Consider the following 19,545-nt stretch of genomic DNA (forward strand, 5'->3'; position numbering starts at 1 on the left):
TTAATAAAATTAAATAAAATTAATTATATATCAATAAATCATACACAATAAAAAAATTCAATAATATATTTAAATAAACAATATAACTTAAAATAAAAAATAAAATAGATAAAATTTCAAGTATAATATAATTTAATAATTTAATTATACATTTTAAAAATATTATAACTTTTTATTTTAAAATTAAAAATAAAAAACTAAATTAAATATTTTAAATAATTTATAAACAAGTTTAATATTTAAATTAAATGATTTAAAAATTTATAAAAAAAAATTGGGAAATGAACAGTATATACACAAATATGCCTTTTTTTTTTAAAAGGGAGTAAAATCCATTTTGCTGTTGGGTTTGTCGAACGGTTGGAGGGAAATATGGGTATGGGTTTGCGTATGAGTTCGTTGGAGATGCTCTTATCCCCTAAATGAGCTAAATGCTAAGACATCATTTAAAATGAGTATATTTAAAAATTTATGTGGAGTATAAGGCTAGTTTGATTCCGTTTATTCTCAGTTTATTGACACCAGCTTATTCAGTTTATTCTATAGTACGTTGGATATGATATTAACTTATTTAATTATTAAATTTTTATTTTTTTTTATATTTTAATATTATTTAATAGTTAATATTATATATATTTTAAAATAAATTATATTAATATATTAATTTTTATAATTTTTTTTGTTAATATATAATTTTAAATATTAATAAATGACTTAAATTAAAAAATAATATATCATAAAGTAAATTATATAAATAAAAAAAATAATTTATTATTATATACATTTTTCACATTTATTTTCATATATTAAGGCTAGTTTATTTTCACAACACTCTGCCTCTAACCTAATCTTTTAATTGTTCATTTATTTTCGAGCTCTCTCACCCTTTTTTTTATTATCGGGCATTTCAATTATAATTCGATACATTTAGATAATTAAGGTTAGTTTAATTTTTAAAACTATAATTATAAATAAAAAAAGTATAATATTTTTATATTTTGTTTAATTATTTTATATATTAAGATACATATATTATAAATAATAAATAAAAATATATTTTAAATGTATGTTTTTTTATTATAATAATTTTATATAAAAATATTATAAATATATGAAATAAATGAGAGAGAATTAATAAAATGATTAGAGAGAGATTAAATTCATGAAAGCGAATGAATAAAATGATTAGAAATAAATGAAATAGAATGAATAAAAAAATATTTTAAAATAATAAGAGAAAAAACGCTGAGATTATAATCTTAAACTTTGAGGAAGGAGATAGAGAGAAAACTGAGTTTAAACGAAAAATGTGTTTAATTATAATTTTTTACATGAGCTTATTACGCAAAGTTACTGTGCCAACTTATTACACAAATATCTATACACAGCTTATAAACGCTAAATCAAACAAGTTCTATATACTTTTTTTTAAAAAAAAATTACATTTAAAAGGATGTCTTGACCTTTGGCCCATCCAATGGCACATCGGATTATCCCTCCATCAAATGACCTCAAATCCGCTTTTAAAAAATCAAAACATTTATTAAAAAATTGAGAAAAAATATGGCAAGTTAATTTGAATTAATGATTGCATAATCAAAACTAAAAAGCATTAGAATTCTCAAATTCTACTGATTAAATAATTATTGCAGTAACAATTACATCTCATATTTAATAGAAGTTATAGAGAATCTCACGTGATAGAGTTTAAATTGGAAATGAATTGACATATATTTATTTTTCAGGGTATTCAATAAAACATTTATTTTTCAGTTAGGAAAGTTTATTATAAATATGTATCTTCTTACAATTTTATCATTTGATCATAATGAATAATCTTGCTCTTTCTTTGGTAGGTGGATGTAAATATTTTATTGAACCACTATAAAATCTTGTATTATTCTATTATTATTTCATTGCTTGTTTTTTAAAAAGTTTTAAAACATTATCGTTTCACAGAGATACAAAAATATTTTGCAAGTTTGATTTGTTTAGTTGTTAGTCTATCAACATATTATTCCTCTCCCTCGACACTAAAAAATGAAATTATATATTTGTTAATAAATTATATAAATATTGATTATGATGTTGGTGGGTTAGATTCCCACTTTGAGAAAGTAAATATTTTGGATCCTTTGAAATGTCAACCGTTGCATTTTAATGAGAAAGTAAATATTTTGGATCCTTTGAAATGTCAACCGTTGCATTTTAATTTCTTATAGTATACAGTGGGCTCTATTAATAGTGTGTTACATGATGGGCAGACAAATGTGTAATGGGAATCATTATTGAGAGGAATCTTCTTCTTAGTACATGCAACTTTACTATACCACTTAACTCTATCAACTTGTATTTTTTTTTTATTGTACTTCAAATTAAATTAAATTATTTTTTTTACTGTCACTATACCTAGTGAACCCAAAATATCTTAGTAAAAATTTATTTGTTTTAAAATTTTCTAATAATCTTATATATTGGGTTGTCAATAAACAACATACTGTTATCAATAACATTTTTATGATAATAATATTTCAGATTGTCTTACACCATAAAACTGGGTTTGAATTAGGGTTATTTGAATTTTAATTTGTTTAATTATTAGAATATTATTTTATATTTATATTTATATTTTTACAAAAATAAAATAAATATATTTCAGTTAATGAAATTAATAATTTGATGATTAAAATGATAATATCGTGATAAAAATAATTTATAAAAAACTCCAAAAAAGAATCTAAAAAAACACAGATCAAATAAACTAATTATTTTCTATAAAAATATTAAAGTTTTGAATTCCATTTTTATTGAGAATTTTTGTAAGATTTTGATGGTAGATAATCTATAAAATAATGTGGATTGTTTGAATAATCTTGTTTCTTTTAAATTTTGAAATAGTTTATTGGTAAGAAATTTAAAATATAATAATAATAAAATATAATATTTTAATTAATAAATTAAATAAAATGAAGGAAAGATCGTGTAATTTAATTTTTAATTAAAATTCTCAACCCGATAAAATAAATATTACAAGATGAATAACTTACTTTCTTAATATATATCACAAACTCTCATATCATAGATTAATATAATTAAAATAAATATCAACTCCTATTATTCAAAAAAAACACTCATACTATTCACCAAAATCAGTCTCACAAAAATCATCAATCAATTCTATTGACTTCAATATAGACATCAATATTGTTCCCTTTATATCCTTCTCGGTATCTATTTCATCCAAGTTTACAATTTTAAAATTTATATCCACAACAAATATTTATAAAATAAAATTTTAGTAATTTATATTATTGATAAATTAATAAGTAATATAAAAAAAAAAATTATTATTATTATATTAGGAGACTTCAATGTTATATTATGCTAACTCTTTTCTGAATGTCTCAAATTCGTGATTAAAATTAGAAACTCTTCTGAAATTCAATTATGAGGTGAAGAACTCCAAATCAATTGGATTGTAAGCATTTCTAACAACCATATATAAAAATTTATCAAGTATAATTATTAAAAAAATATATAATCAAAATGTAAGAATTAAAATGTAAGAATTAATTTGATATCAAGTACATTTGTTATAGTACTAGCTAGTTCAAGTAGATGTAGAGCTTGAGGTGAATGAAAAAATTTATCATTTTTAATATCTAGAACTAAAAATTGAGGTGAATGAAAAAATTTATCATTTTTAATGTCTAGAACTAAAAATTGATAATTTATCAACATGAGACTAGAAATATGTAAATGTAATTGAAAAAAAAAAACATAGTGAGAGTAACTGAGAAAGTGATAAATAAAAAATAGAAGAAGTGATTTTTGTAAAGTAGGATAAACTCGCTGGTTAACTAGGGCAGTTGGATATCCGGTCCAACCGCCGAATTGACCTTGTTTAACTGGGTTTATTGCATTTCCGATTTTTTCATCAACCCAACCCGGTTAGATGACCAGTTCATCGGGTTTGCCGGTCCGACCGCCGCGCCGGGCTGAGTTTCAAAACTGTGACGCAATGTTGACAAAAAAAAAAAAAAAAAAAAATAAAATAATTAAATCTCTTGTCTCTCTTTAACCCTTTCTTTTTCTTTTTCACATAATACCAACTCATTCTCTTCTCCAATTTTTTTTTATCACTTTTCTATATATATTAATAAAATGTTAACTATATAGACTTTTTTTTTAAATACAGTTTTCAATAAAATGAAAAATGCATTATCCAAGTACAAGTAATAATAATAGAGAAGACTAGTAAAAAAGTAAGGGAATAATGAATTGATTGAGTGCCCAAACTCATAAAAAGTGTGAAAAAAAGCACTATGAATGATCAATTCTAGCACAGTTTTACACCACACATTCAATTAAACTGAGGCCTAAATGGAGCACGTTTAAATAACATATTTTTAATCAAATACAACCCAATACAAATTCTAAGTAAAAAAATGTTTAATGCACTTGAGTTTTATCATATTATTTGATAAAAATAATAATATTTGAATTATGGTGCTTAATTATTTGAAAAAAAAATCTAAACCCTCCAAAGATATAGTGGTCTATCTAGAGTCAAACAATCAAATAATATTTTAGGTAAAAAAGTCTCTCTCATATTTTACATAAAGTCCAAAAGAATAGATACTAAACAAGGCCTTGTTTGAGAACATATATTATCTAAATCAAAAGGTTAAAATATCTCCAATAATAAAATAATAAAAGAAGAAGAGATAATAGATCCAATTGCTATTTAAACCTTTAAACCTTGAATTTGAGTTATTTTTATTTAACTAGACTCAAATTATGAATGGTATAATATGATTCCAATCATCACAATTTTAATCATTTAAGATTTTTTCATAACTTGAATAACATTTATCTTATTGTATTTAACATAATATTTTAATGTTCTTAATTAATTTATCATATCTGTAAAAATAAAATAATAAATCTCTATCTTTTTCGATTTTTACAATTATATCCATACATTACACATTTTTAAGATATCTAAACCTAAACCGTATTCGTATTCGACAATTTTAAATGTGTATATCCAAAAAAAATACTTAATTTAAAACACAAATACGTCCAAATTGATATAACATATACAAAGTTATGTCGTTACGATTTATTTTAAAAATAAATACCAAATCTATTTCAGTTCAAATTTTCTCAAATCTTTTCTTAGATTTCACATCTTGTTAATCACGGAACCAAATTCCGACAAAAATAATTTTCAATTTAAAAAAATAAGTTCAAAATATCAATTTATTTAAGAACATGATAAATTAATTAAAAAAATAAGAATGATACGTCAAATAAGAAAACTAACCTTTAGTGTGATTTTAGTCATCGATCTCTGGAATAGTTAAAATTTTGATAATTCGAGTTTCATACGACACAATTCAAAGTTTGACCTCCATCAGTATAAACGAACAAAATTCAAGCTTCTAATAACAATTGGATTAACTAATAACATAAATAATTTTATGAGAATTTGAATGATGATATCAAACAAGTCCTTCATTGAGACTGTAAATTATTTAGTCGTGTTGAGTGTTCTTTTTTACCCCTCAAAAAAGAGAAGAAGAGGGAGAAGGAAGAGATTAACTAACTTTAGAGCTTGGAAGCGTAATGGATTGATTCTTCATGGACGGCTACACGTTTGGTTTAGCCCAAGCACTTGATCGAATTTACAAATCCAGCCAATCAGAAACCACAAGATGGAGAAGGTGGAGAAAGCAGATGTTTTTGTCCCCCCTTCTCCAGTTAGAGAGAGAAAAGTAAAAAAGAAGATAACACGACAACTTCTTTTGCAGTGCACAGAGGCTTTCTCTTCCATCTAACTTGGACCCGTCTTCTTCTCCTCTCTGTATTCTTGGATTGGATGATTTTATGAACTTTCATAGCTGATTTCGGACTTCTAGGACCTCAATCTGTGGAGATCTGAAGAAGAAGAAGTAGTAGAAGATTGGTTGTTTAGATTCGATTCTCCTATTAAGGGTTTGGAATATCTGATTAACTCTGGACTGGACTCCAGTGTTCCAGCCTTCCGGGTGTTCTTCTCTCTTCCGATTCCTGCTTTTCAGTTGAGATGTAAGTTCAGTTTTTCTCATAAAGATTCTCTTTTCAGGTTCTTAACTTGGGTTAATTTCGATTTGTAATTAAATGCTATAAATGAGGGTTCTTGATTGCAGAAATCCCCTTTTTCTCTTTTGATCTGTCTAATTACCTATAAATACATGTCATCCCTCTGCAGATCAAGAGGCTTAGTGTTGTACTATAGAGAATTTAATGGAGGAATTGGGTACTCAAGTTGCTCCTCCCATATTCGTGCATCAAAATCTCGCTGGTCGATTTCATGATGGATTCACACAGCCATTGGCAAAGAAACGTGCCATGACCTTTCAAGGTCCTGGATTTCATCCCCAGCAGTTTCAAAACCAGGCTGGACACTGGAATTCCAGTGTCTGGGGTTGGGACAGTGTTGGTTTTGCTGCTAAACCGTTGAACCATCCGGTTAATGAGGTGAATGAAACCCTAAGCTTAAATCTAGGCGGAAATGGAAGAGGAAGTGGAACTGGTAGTGGCAATGGAAGCGGCTGCTCGACGAATTCAGTTGAAGAGACGGTTTCAAGGCCTGGAAAGAAGGTTCGATCTGGTTCGCCCTGTGGAAGCAACTATCCTAAATGTCAGGTCGATGATTGCGGTGAAGATCTGTCCAATGCTAAAGAGTATCACCGCAGACATAAGGTTTGTGAAGGTCACAGCAAGTCAAGTAAAGCTATGGTGGGAAATCAAATGCAAAGGTTCTGTCAGCAATGCAGCAGGTTTGTGCTCAGATCTATAAATTGTCAGTCTCTGTTCTTTACAAGTTTGAAATCACATTTGTTTATCTCGACAGGTTCCATCTGCTTACCGAGTTTGATGAAGGGAAGCGAAGTTGTAGACGCAGGCTCGCTGGGCACAACAAGCGAAGAAGGAAAACTCAAACTCAAACCGAAGATGCTTCCTCACAAAATTTAATCCCCAAAACCCATGAAAACAACACCAGTCCTGCTAATTTGGATATTATTAACTTGCTAACCGTTTTAGCTCGTGCTCAAGGTGAAAACGATGCTGGCATTTGGAAGTTGGTTCGATTCTTGTTTTATATTATTAATCATAAAACTGACTCTTGTCTTGAAACTAGGGACTAATGAAGAGAAGGGCATCAGTTCCTCAATAGCAACCAACAAAGACCAGCTGATCGAGATTCTTAGAAAGATAAACTCACTGCCTTTGCCAACTTCTTCTGGCATTACTCCAACAAATCAGACGTGTCTGGACAATTTCTTATTAAACTCAAGTGCATCTTCTCAATCAACCAAGGACCTACTTGCTGTATTATCTCAAGGAAACATCCAAAGAAGTAGTGCTGATAAAAACAGCAAGAATTCATATCATCCAGATCAAGCCTTAGATTGTACTGTGCAAAAGAGTCCTGCAACAGTTTGGGGCGGAGAGAGAAGCAGCAGTAGCTATCAGTCTCCTTGTGAAGATGCTGATAGCCACATCCAAGGAAGACCATCAAATGTACCTTTGCAGCTTTTTAGTTCATCTCCAGAAGGCAACAGTCCATTGACTGGGAGAATATACTCTTCGGACAGCAGTAATCCCATGGATGAATCATCACCTTCATCTTCTCCTCCTGTTGAACAGAGCCTGTTTCCAATGCATACGTACAGAGAGACTGAACTTGTAAGGGCGGCGTCAAACAGTCTGAAGGCTAATAATAATGTGAATTTTGAAAAAGGTAGAGCTGGATATGTCAAAACTTCCCTTGATCTCTTTGGAGAGTCGATCACAGCCAGCGAAAGTGGTCTATATCATCATGGAGAGCACACAACGTCATCTGGATCTGATCATTCACCTTCTAGCTTGACCTCCGAGTCAAAGGTATATTAGTGTTTATTTACTTTACCAAATATGTGTTGATTTGGACTAAAATGATCTTTGATGTTCTAGGAGCGTACTGGTAGAATAAGTTTCAAATTATTTGATAAGGACCCAAGTCATTTACCAGGCACTTTGAAAACTCAGGTGAGTCGGGCTGGCTAATTCTTTGTTAGGTAATATGAATGCGACCAATCCATTTCAAGATGTAATGATCTCTATTTTGTTTCCTTTCTTGTAGATCAATAATTGGCTCTTAAACAGCCCTTCAGATATGGAGAGCTATATCAGGCCTGGTTGTGTCTTCCTATCTGTTTACTTGTCAATGCCATCATCTTCATGGGAACAAGTGAGTGAATACTTACACACCTTTTCCTTTATCTGTTTACATGTTAATTCTAACCATTTTCATTTGTTTGGCTTCCTGCAGCTAGAAGAAAACATTCTTCAGCGTATCAATTCTTTAATCCATAATCCTGGCACCGACTTCTGGAATAAAGGGAGGTTCATAGTTCAAACGAATAAGCAGTTGGCATCGCATAAAGATGGTGAGTAAGAAAATCATAAATATCAAGTTCTTAAACAAATATTTTGTCCCTAATGTTCTTATGTTATCTATCTCCAGGAAGAGTTCGACTTTGCAAATCCTGGAGAGCAACATCTAACACACCTGAATTATTCCACGTTTCCCCTTTGGCAATTATGGCTGGGAAAGAGACCTCTCTTCTATTGAAAGGAAAAAACCTGAATGCTCCTGAGACCAAGTAATGTTTGACTTGTGCAAAGAATTTTTTTTACTTGTATATTTGATTTGAGGATTCAAAGTTAATTATTTATTAATTTGCAGGATTTATTGCACTTACATGGGTGGGTACATATCAATGGGTTCGGCTTCCCAAAAAACTGAGCAAGATGAGCTAACTTTGGATAAGTTCAAAATTATGGGAGAGTCTTCTGGCGTACTTGGTCGATGTTTCATTGAGGTGGTGGACGACACTTGAAAACATTTTAACCTTTTAGGCTGAGTCTTTTTGCTGCATAAAGCTTTTAAAATTACTCAAATTACTCTTCGAGAAGCTAAATTAACTTCTATCATTTTGAAATTTATCAGTTCAAATTGAGTTCTAAATCTATCCATGTCTGCTAAATTTGTCGAACAGGTTGAAAATGGGTTCAAAAGTGCTGCCAGCTTTCCCATAATAATTGCAGATGCTTCTATATGTCAGGAACTGAAAGTCCTTGAATATGAATTCAACAAGGGCCCAAATGTTGACGATCGTATTTTGAATGACCAACTCCTACATTTTCTAAATGAGCTCGGATGGCTATTCCAGAGAAAGCAGAGCTCTTTAGGTCTTAGTCTATCTGGATACTCTATTAGTCGCTTCAAATCTCTGCTAGTATTCTCTGTTGATCGGAACTGTTGCGCTTTGGTGAAAACGATCCTCGGTTTACTACTAGAGAGAAGCTTGATCGGGGCTGAGCTAGCTAGAGAATCCTTAGAGATGTTAACTGAGATTCACCTTCTGAATAGGGCAGTGAAGAGGAAATACAAGAACATGATTCACTTACTCATTAATTATTCCGTGCCTTGCAGTAATAGCACTACAGAATACATCTTTCTACCAAATCAATCCGGGCCTGGAGGCATTACACCTTTGCACCTAGCTGCTTCTATGTCCAATTCAGAAGATATTGTAGATGTTCTGACAGACGATCCACAAGAGGTGATAGTTCTTTCCTATTGTAATAAGACTATTTGGAAGCAGCAATTGAAGCTGTGACTGTTATAGACACTGAGTTTGGATAACAAATTAAACTTGGTTCCAATAACAATCACTTCTTCCCACTCACGCAGCTTGTTACTTTCTAGTGCATCTTTAAATATTTTTTTCCAGACAAATAATCCCTGGGAGGAATAAAAAACTATTATATTTCCTATTAACAAATGTTTCACTAAACTACCATAGTTAATGTCTTGTGGTTGTATTCCTGGAGTATATATCTATGCCCAAGCTAACCAAAGGTAGTTTTTATTTTTTATCTGAATCCAGATACAAAAAAAAAAACGTTTACAAAGGTTTGGTTGTGCATTTCTATATATTTTGTTTTGAGAAAAATGCTCCAGTTAATTATAGTCTTGATATGATTGATATAAACGTGCACTTTCATTATTGCAGATTGGATTACTCAGTTGGCACTCTCTTCTTGATGGGAATGGGCAGTCTCCTCATGCTTATGCCTCGATGAAGAATAATCATACTTATAACAGTCTTATTGCTCGAAAACAAGCTGACAGAAAAAACAGCCAGGTATCTGTATCAATTCGAAGCGGAATAGAGGAACAATATTCGACGACAAATCAAAACCATGAGGCCGGTGTCCATTTCAAACGAGGGCCAGCAGTTTCGTGTTCTAAGTGTGCAGTTGTGACTGCAAGATATAAGGGTGTGCAAAGTGCACACACTTTGCTTCACAGTCCTTTCATCCATTCATTGCTTGCCATTGCTGCTGTATGTGTATGTGTCTGTCTATTTATGCGAGGTGCCCCTGATATCAGGTCTATTGCTCCTTTTCAGTGGGAAAATTTGGAATATGGTTGTAGTTAAGACAAGTGACTAAAAGGACATACGTCGTTTTGGTTAGTAAGATCATATTGGGGCGAGGACCGCTATGGAAATTCGCTCCTACAAATCAAGTTGTCTGTTTCAAATCTGCTCATCCATTTCTGGATTGCAGGTAACTCTTGACCATCTTAGGCGAATTCGTATAAATTTATTTAGTCCTATAGTCGAAAAGTAAAATGCTGTTGAAGATGTATATCTATAATAAATAGCCCATATTATTTTATTTCGAGCGTGTAAGCTTCTGAGTTCTTTCCGATTAGTTATTTATCACACTTCCAAGTTGTTTGTGTAAAAGATGTATAATCATCTTACATTATCGTAATTGATATACTCTGATTCTAATTCGGGGCTGTGTTTTATTCAAATGTGTTTATGTTATGCTATCTGACTGCATGTTCTTGCTCTTGCTTATGTTGAGTTAGCTCTTTATTGTTTAGCATAATCATATGGCTAAAGTTTAGAAGAAGATCCTTGTTTTGATATTGCATTAGGGAGAATCAAAATTAAGTGTTGAAATATTTAAATTTGAAGTACTTGAATGTCGGAAAAATCATTAAAGATTATTTTACCTTTATAGTGATTACTTTTAGGGGGTAAAGTATAGTACCAAGTTAAGTTTAAATACAGAATTAAGTTAGATGGTTTAAGCTTAATTTGACATGAATCTAAATAATTAAGTTATAGAAGAATAACAACTATTAAATCAACCTAATTCAAAGAAGTACTTAATGGCTTCATTTCATTTGAAAACATTTTAATTACATGCATGCATAGATTACCAGCTTTTCAATATACAATACATAATAACAGCTTAAAAGATTTATAGAAGAGTCACAAATAATAGTGTTTAATTTCCTTTGCTTCTTAGTTATATGTTATGTACTAGTCTAGTTCCCTCTTGGTGATCTTCTTTTCTTAATAGACCTTCCAGTTGGAGCAATGTTCTGTGCTAGGGCTTCTCCAACCCCTTCACCAATCCCATCAATAAGCCCACCAATGAATTCCACTATAACAATGGAGGCAACCCTAGCTGCTGCGGCCAACATGCTAGGCCTCTCCGGGCTTCTCTTTATCCCATTTTCTCTTAGCCCGTTGAACATGTCCTTTGCGCAAACTGCATGCACGTTGTGGTTTTCGCATACTGTGCAGCTGAAAATCCTCCCACTTCTCTTCTTATAGCACTCCACACACATAGAGCCGCCATTACTGACATTTGTAGTTATATGATGATTATTGTCCCCGTGAAGACCTGCCAATGGTGTCAATGTTATTGGCATGAGCCTTAAGGTATGGGCATGGTTAGGCAACTTCATTTCCGTGGAAAGAAGAGCACAAGATGGATGCATCTGGAAGTTGCAGGCCGTGCACTTAAAGGTAAATCCCCTCGTCGCTTTCCCACATATTTCGCACTTAGGCCACAAGATTCCACCTTTCATGAAAACCCAACAATTATGAGATTCTATAGAATAATAATCATAAAATGTGGAGCTAGCTTGTTTGATGTAAGATTCTTTGTAAAAGATAAAATAGATGTTTGATTGGTGATTTGAATGACATGACTGAAATGAGGGAATTGATGATGTGATAGTGGGTTATCTGAGATTAAATTCTGATAACTTTGATTGATGATGGATGATATAAGATGTTATTTGGATTAAACAAGGCCATGATTACCTGATTTGGGTTTGGTGTGGAATAGAAGTTGGTGCTGGCCATGGAGAGGATGGTTCTTGAGTGACATAGGCGACAAAGCACAAAATTCGTGCAGTTGAAAGTCGCATTCATGGCAAACGAACCTCTTGCCAGCGCCATACTCCTTGCAACCGGAACAAGTGAAGAGTTCAGGCATTGTCATTGATGTTAGAGGATGGTTTGGATGGAAACGGAACATTCTTTCGTTTTCTTCCATTGCTGATTGTGGGGATGCTGGGAACTCAAATGTGGGAGTTGAAAAATGGGTTTTCTTCCAGTCGTCATTGTTATCTTTGGGGAATGGAGTAGGATGAGTAGTTCTAGTGTTCATGAATGGAGTCGAGGATGATGATCTTTGCATCATAGAAACGCGATGAAACGTAGAGGTATTCATCTAGATGGAGATGGTGGTTATTATTATTATTGGTGGTGGTGTTGATGGAAAATAGGGTGTTATTTATACCAGTTGTGAAGTGATTTTGTGGATTTTAATTTATTAATGTATTGTCTGAGGCTGAAAAAGATTTATACAATAATATGAAAAATAGAGAACAAACATGAGGGTCCTGTAAACAAAAGCTTTAAGTGTGATTCTCCAAATGACAACTTTTGAAAATTTTGCCAGGTGAAGTTGGAGACAGTGGGATTAATTATAGAAAAGTCTTGAGGAGGTGGGAAGTTGTTTCTTAACATGGTTGCAAAGTTTTGGAATAATCTTTTGTGCTGTCATTTCGTTATTTTTTTTATTTTTTTTGTGTTTGCCATGATACGAAGTACCTACAAACTCAAACTAAGGCGGGTTCGGTTGGAATTTTGAAAAAAATTCCATTATTCTTTTGTCAATTTATTAATTAAAATAATAAAATAAATTAATGAAATTTAGGACATGTGATATTTGTATAAAAATGGATTAATGAAAATTAAGTTACATTCTTTCTACAAAAAGAAAATTAAAATAAGTTGTACATGCCAATATTGACATTTATTTAGTTTTGCTTTACAAGTGATTCTCAATTGCACCAAACTCACTTTTAGCCAAATTAGAAACTTAATATAAATAAATGAAAAAAATAAATAAAGGAAAGATGACTTCCAAGTAAAAGAAAAGTAAAGGGAGGTGGCTCAAAGTCCTAGTGCTTTTCCCCACTTTCTTTCTTTCTAGATTTAGCACTGTTTTAGATTGAGACTAGTGATTAATCATCATGAAAAATGAGTGTAAATGTGAATGAGATGATAGGCTTAAATGGGAGATTATTAGAAGAAAATTCATAAGAACCTTTCTCAATTAATTTCTCTCTAAACTATCTAGACTAGGGGTAAACGAGCCGAGCTCGAATTAGCCTTGGTTCGAGTTCGGCTCGACTCGTTTTTTATTGACACGGCTCGAGCTCGATCGAACTTTTAATATTAAGCTTGAACTCGGTTCGATCATTTAACCATAAACTCGAAAGGCTCGAATTTAAATATATTTATATATTAAGTTCTTATATTAAAAAACATAATGGAAATCGAGAATCCATTTATCGGACCGTACAACCCTTCGCGTGTTTTTGTTTTGCGCAACATAACTCTTTCTTAGCCGTGACTTGATTCACGTAAAATGAACGTATTAGTTCGCGTAAGAATACACGTATAATAACTAAGGGAGTTATTCATTTTTAAACAAGTTTGAGAATAATACTTTTAATCATGTATTGTATTTGAGATAACTTGAAAATATATTAGACTCTTATGTTTATTTTGAAAAGTAAAATACTTTATATTGAAATAAAAATAATTTTATATCTTATAAAATATATTGAGATGATATATATTAAATAATATTAAAGTATAATTATATTTTGATTTAATTTTCAAAAATTATGTTTCTATATGTATTAAATAATATTACAGTATAATTATATTTTGATTTGATTTTTAAAAATTATGTTTATGTAATTAAATTAATATTAAATCTATCTATTTCCTTACAATTATATACATATATTTTTTTAATTTATAAGTATATTTTGGGGAGGCCCATCAACTAAATAGTTTCATAGGTATGCTTCAAATTTTAATTAAAAAATTATAATAAAAAAAAATTATATGATTAGGCTTGAAAAAGCTCGACGATCCATCAATCGACTCTTACCTAAGCTCGAATTCGGCTCGAATCTTAAACAAGTTGGCTCGAATTCGATTTTGACCGAAATCGAATCGAACTTTGACCCTCGTTTACACCCTTGATACATAATTTCTTTTCCACTAAAACATTTTAACACATGTATATATTTTAAAACATTACTTTACCTGAGATAATAATATAATCAAACTAATTAAACCAAGCAAAAATATGATTTAATATAATAATTTACCATTTATATTTAACCGAGTCTTTAAGTTAATATTTTTGCGAGCCCATAAATAAGTCTTTAAACAAATATTTTCGTGAGCTGAAGAATCAAATATTAAAGAGTTTAAATTTTCAAGCTGGTAAACAAACTTGAGTTAAACTAGTTAATTCTTACGAACGAGTCTTTTATCAAACCGAGATCCGCGAACAACTCAATTTATTTACATCTCTTAAGAGGTTTAGTTGGTTGAGTATTGACAAAAAGAAATTTTAGTAGACTTCAAAATAATCTGGCATAATTTTATTATTTTTTTAAGAATTTTTTATTTAAAATGATAAAACTCAGTTTCATCTTGTATTAAATTGTGAAAATTTTAAACTAATAAATAATAATGAAAACTCATAAAATATATATAGTTTAAGACAAAATTTGTACTAAATTATTCAACTATAGTTTAAAAAAATTATGATTAACAAAAGAATAATACAAACTCATGACCTACATAATATAATCTATTGGACACGAGACTTAGTAAAACTGAAAACTAAATAAAATTTTATTTAAAAAAAAAGTAAGTTTATGATTGAATATAAAAATTTTAAAATAATTTAAAGACTTGTCTAAAAAACTTGTCTATTATTGTGAATAAAGAGCAACTTACCTACCACTAGAGTAGTGAGTGTCAATTGCCCTCATATATATAGTTTATAATGTAATAATTGGAATTTAAAAGAAAACAATTAATTGGTCATGTGTACAGCTTGATTTAAGTTTAAATACTATAGGTCTTGACAAAATAGCAAATTAACAATTAATATATTAATATAAACTTCTTTCATTTTTGCCGCCTATCCAACATTAAAATATCCAATTAAGGATAGATAAGTTAATTTGTTCTTTTATTTGGGAAAGCTAGAAAGACCCATGACCTCGTCTTCATTTTAAGACTTTTTTTTATTATTTTAAATCAAATATATATTATTTTTTAAGCATGACCTCTTTTAATAAATTACATTATCATTGTTTAAGAAAATAGTATTTAACTAACAAAATTAAATAAAATTAACTTAATTAATTATATTGTAAAATTATTATAACCTAAATTATACTAATAAAAAATAATAAAAAATTATTTTTTTCTCTTAAACACTTGAACTTGGGGACACAACCCCGAATAATCATGATTGTTTTGAATATAAGTTTTTTTCAAATAGAAATTGAACATAAGATAAGACAATTAAAAAAATGGTAAAAAATTGAGTTGGGCCTTGGTTAATGTCACATCTGTTTCAATTTAATTAGTAATATGGGTGTCAAAACCTCCACCACTCTATTTCAATTTCCTTCCATTTATTCTCAATTTTAATTATATTTTATATAAAAAATTATATATATGTTTTGTAGGGACTAAAAAACAAAAAACATTATACATATAAATTATATAATATATATTACACTACCTACTGCATCTTGTTGCTACTTGCTATGGGGTCTATCATGAGCGAATACAATACAATAATTTTGAAGAGTGCTTTTTTTTTTTTTATTATTGTAATATATATATATATATATATATATATATATAATATTATTAAATAAAATGGAACTAAATTTCAAGTAATATATATTTTATTATTCTAAATAATAATTATTTTTTTATTTTATCAGTTAAGAATATTAAATATTAGAATTCAATTTTTTTACAATGTAAAAAAGAAAGAGAAAAGAAAATCATACAATTAAAAATATAAAAAAATCATGTATTAAATATTATACAATTAAAATATATTATGATGTAAATATCTCTAATAAATGGAAATACGTACTTGAAGAAGTCTAAAGTTAAATGAATGATAACACATGTGAGTTGTGACATAAGAATACATCAGGGCTGTTTAATAATTACACAATATTTATTTATTTATTTTAAAATATTAATAATGTTATCACGACAAATTCTAATCATACGAAGAAAACATTATTACAATGACAAAAACAGGCATGGGTTGTTAGACTATAGCTGTCCTTATAATAAATAAAAACAAATCTATTTATTTATTTAAGTTTATTTTTAAAATAAGAATATTATTACTTGAGCTACGAGTTGAAATTGTGTTTGTTGGACCTTTTACTAAAATTTATCTAATCATAATATTTTATACTTTTCCAAGAATCTAATAATTCAGTTTATCAATAAAAATATTAAATACAAAAAATAATATAATAATTCTAACAAATTAAAACTGAAATAATTATATACATATATATATTATAAAATTAATAAAAATCTCAAATGCCCCCATCATCATCATCATCATCAATTAACAAACTTTAAGAGGTTGTGAAAAGTATGAATATGCAAAAATGAGCCCACCACTGTCATTAATCATTATGCATCTCCTAATTTCTTTGCTAAATTTATGATTGACACTTTTATTCCTAATTAAATTAATTAATGGACACTATGTGACACAAAGACAATAAATAATTCAAGATAATTAGTAATTAACAACCACCAAAATTATTTTGATCACTTTGTCTCTTGTCACAAGATGCAACAAATAGGTATAAATTATGGTCGTCCATTAATTATATATCTTCCTATTTATGTCATTATGTAAGGGAATTTGTGTTTTTTTTAATCTATATATTAAAATTAAATTAACTCATTTTATCGTATTAAATCAACCATTTAAAACTTGCCAAACCTACATTTTTTTCTCTATATTAAATTAAACTTTTTATTAATAAAGTTTGTGAAACTTATATTTGTATATTGTTCAATAATATTAAGTATTGAAAATTGTTATTAAATATATTAAGTGAAACAAATATAGATATAGTTTAAGTGTTCAATCAAAGATTGAAGCTGTCATACCAACAATATATGGATCCTACACTGATAAAAGAAAATATATAAAAGTGACTATTTCATATACAATTTGATTGTCAATCATTTAGTTCAATCCTCAAAGAGGGTTAATGTTTTCTTCAAGAATAATTTGTTAGGATAAGTTGCTAAAACAAAGGGGGAGGAGGGGAGTATTTATTCGTCTATGTTTTTCAAATGGTACATTCAATAAGGAAGTAAAATATTATTACCATGCTCCGAAGATCTTCGCAATCAGTTTCCCGACAGAATCAATGGGTACGAGGATTGAGGCGATTACAACAAACTAAAATTGACAATCTACAATGAGATTATTCATTTATTCCGTGTTATTATCGTTTGTTTACTTGGTTAGGCTATTTGTGAATATATCGATCCATCTCTTTCTCTTAGGATTGCATTATTGGCTAAATAATGATATTCACCAAGAATCATATAGCATGCAACAAATCAACATAGACATCAATTATTATTGAAAAATAATGGATACTTGATGTTATCATTTGGAATGAGACAATATTGCATATAAGATCACATTGTGACTGTTTAAGATATGATTTATGACTTCACAGGCTATATGAAGGTTATAACTTATAAGAATCTCCAAAGACTTTTGCTAATCAATTAATGGGACAGCCTTCTGTATGATATTTACAAACATTATTTTTTTACTATGATTAACCCTTCCCCGGGAACCCTACAAAAAATTGAAATAACTTACACCAATAATTGTATATTTCAAATATAATACAAAAAATATATATATTTCAAATATAATATAAAATATTTATATAAGTTAAAATAAAAATAATAACAAATTACAAAATTTCGCCCAAGACATCATAAACTTCGATCGGGACTTTCTGTACTATATATCTGAAACCTATGATAATTGATGTAGAATCATATATAAATGTCCATACAATATATATGATAATGGCTTAAGAGATTAATAATAAGTGCACATATTATGATTAATTACTATATTTTATTGGATTGACATGCATGCATGGTGAAACAAACAACCAAACAAAGTTGTCATGATGATCAGTTTATCAAAAAGAGAATAAATCAGATCGAGGAGATGATGATGCCCACTTGTTCTTGTCTTGTTTGGATTATATTTATATTGTTTTTTATTATTTTTTGTGTATGTCGTTGTTCTTGTTCTAATGGTCATTTATTCAACCACTTTATTATAAAATTAAATGATCCGTTATTTAATGAAGAAGACATTTCTGGGTAATTAGTTTGTCGAGAAAAGAAAGTTGGGTAGTAATCTACTACTTAGGGATGACCTAGGCCTAACTAGATAGGGTAATTAATATTCAACCATTGGCATAGGACTACGTACTCATAGGGCCACATAAAAAATAAAAATATATATATATTCTAAATTTGAATATTTCAATCTATACTTCTTTAAATAGAAGAAAATATTAATAATAAATTTATTTATTAATTATTTTTTAATATTTTTTAATTAATCTTAGGCGTGCTTGTTTGAGTTATTTTAATAATTCAAACAAAATTAAATATCATTTTACTACACTCTAGTTTATCTTATCATTCAATTCATTAATCAAGATACTAAAATATTCTTTATTTTAAATTTTTTTTATTTTATTTATATATATATATCAATATTTTTTAAAGTATTTTTATCAAAAATAATCTCCATTTCTATAAAATCATCAACAATTATTATATTTTTCTCCATCTAATTATTCAAATAAACTTAATTCAAACAAACCGGTCCTTAATGTTAAAATATTATATCTCAGTATTATTTAAAAAAATATATAAAAAGTTGCATAAGTTCCATCCTAGTTTTCGGACTTGAGTCTTCACTTATAAGCATATATACATAAATTAATGGTATACAGCTGAAATATAACTTAACCGAAAACAAAAGAAGCAAAATTTAAATTGTTGAATTAAATTCAAAGTAAGCGTTAAATTAAGAAATAATTAATTTGAATATGAATGGCTCAATTGTCCGCAAAATGGTATATAGCTGCTTAAGCACATGCATGCATGAATATATTATATATATATAAAAGATTCT

The 19,545-nt window shown here is 29.0% G+C and overlaps 2 protein-coding genes and 1 long non-coding RNA gene across 3 annotated transcripts; 2 read left to right on the forward strand and 1 right to left on the reverse strand.

The window, feature by feature from the left end:
- Positions 1-5,620: 5,620 nt before the first annotated feature.
- Positions 5,621-10,942, forward strand: LOC124931771 (squamosa promoter-binding-like protein 14). The gene is made up of 11 exons (XM_047472324.1): positions 5,621-6,093; positions 6,257-6,827; positions 6,902-7,104; positions 7,190-7,935; positions 8,005-8,079; positions 8,174-8,281; positions 8,363-8,480; positions 8,558-8,696; positions 8,780-8,915; positions 9,093-9,659; positions 10,113-10,942. Exons 2-11 carry the CDS (start codon positions 6,292-6,294, stop codon positions 10,539-10,541), a joined length of 3,057 nt encoding a protein of 1,018 aa, XP_047328280.1. The 5' UTR covers positions 5,621-6,093; positions 6,257-6,291; the 3' UTR covers positions 10,542-10,942.
- Positions 10,943-11,271: 329 nt separating this feature from the next.
- On the reverse strand, positions 11,272-12,645 carry LOC124931451. The gene is made up of 2 exons (XM_047471917.1): positions 12,234-12,645; positions 11,272-11,988 (listed from the first exon to the last, which is right to left on the reverse strand). Exons 1-2 carry the CDS (start codon positions 12,643-12,645, stop codon positions 11,447-11,449), a joined length of 954 nt encoding a protein of 317 aa, XP_047327873.1. The 3' UTR covers positions 11,272-11,446.
- On the forward strand, positions 11,819-12,897 carry LOC124931452. Its single transcript, XR_007098697.1, has 2 exons — positions 11,819-11,933; positions 12,259-12,897. It is a non-coding gene; the product is annotated as an uncharacterized LOC124931452 (long non-coding RNA).
- Positions 12,898-19,545: the final 6,648 nt, after the last annotated feature.

This window comes from Impatiens glandulifera, chromosome 3 (assembly GCF_907164915.1).
Source record: "Impatiens glandulifera chromosome 3, dImpGla2.1, whole genome shotgun sequence".
NCBI classification, from domain to species: domain Eukaryota; kingdom Viridiplantae; phylum Streptophyta; class Magnoliopsida; order Ericales; family Balsaminaceae; genus Impatiens; species Impatiens glandulifera.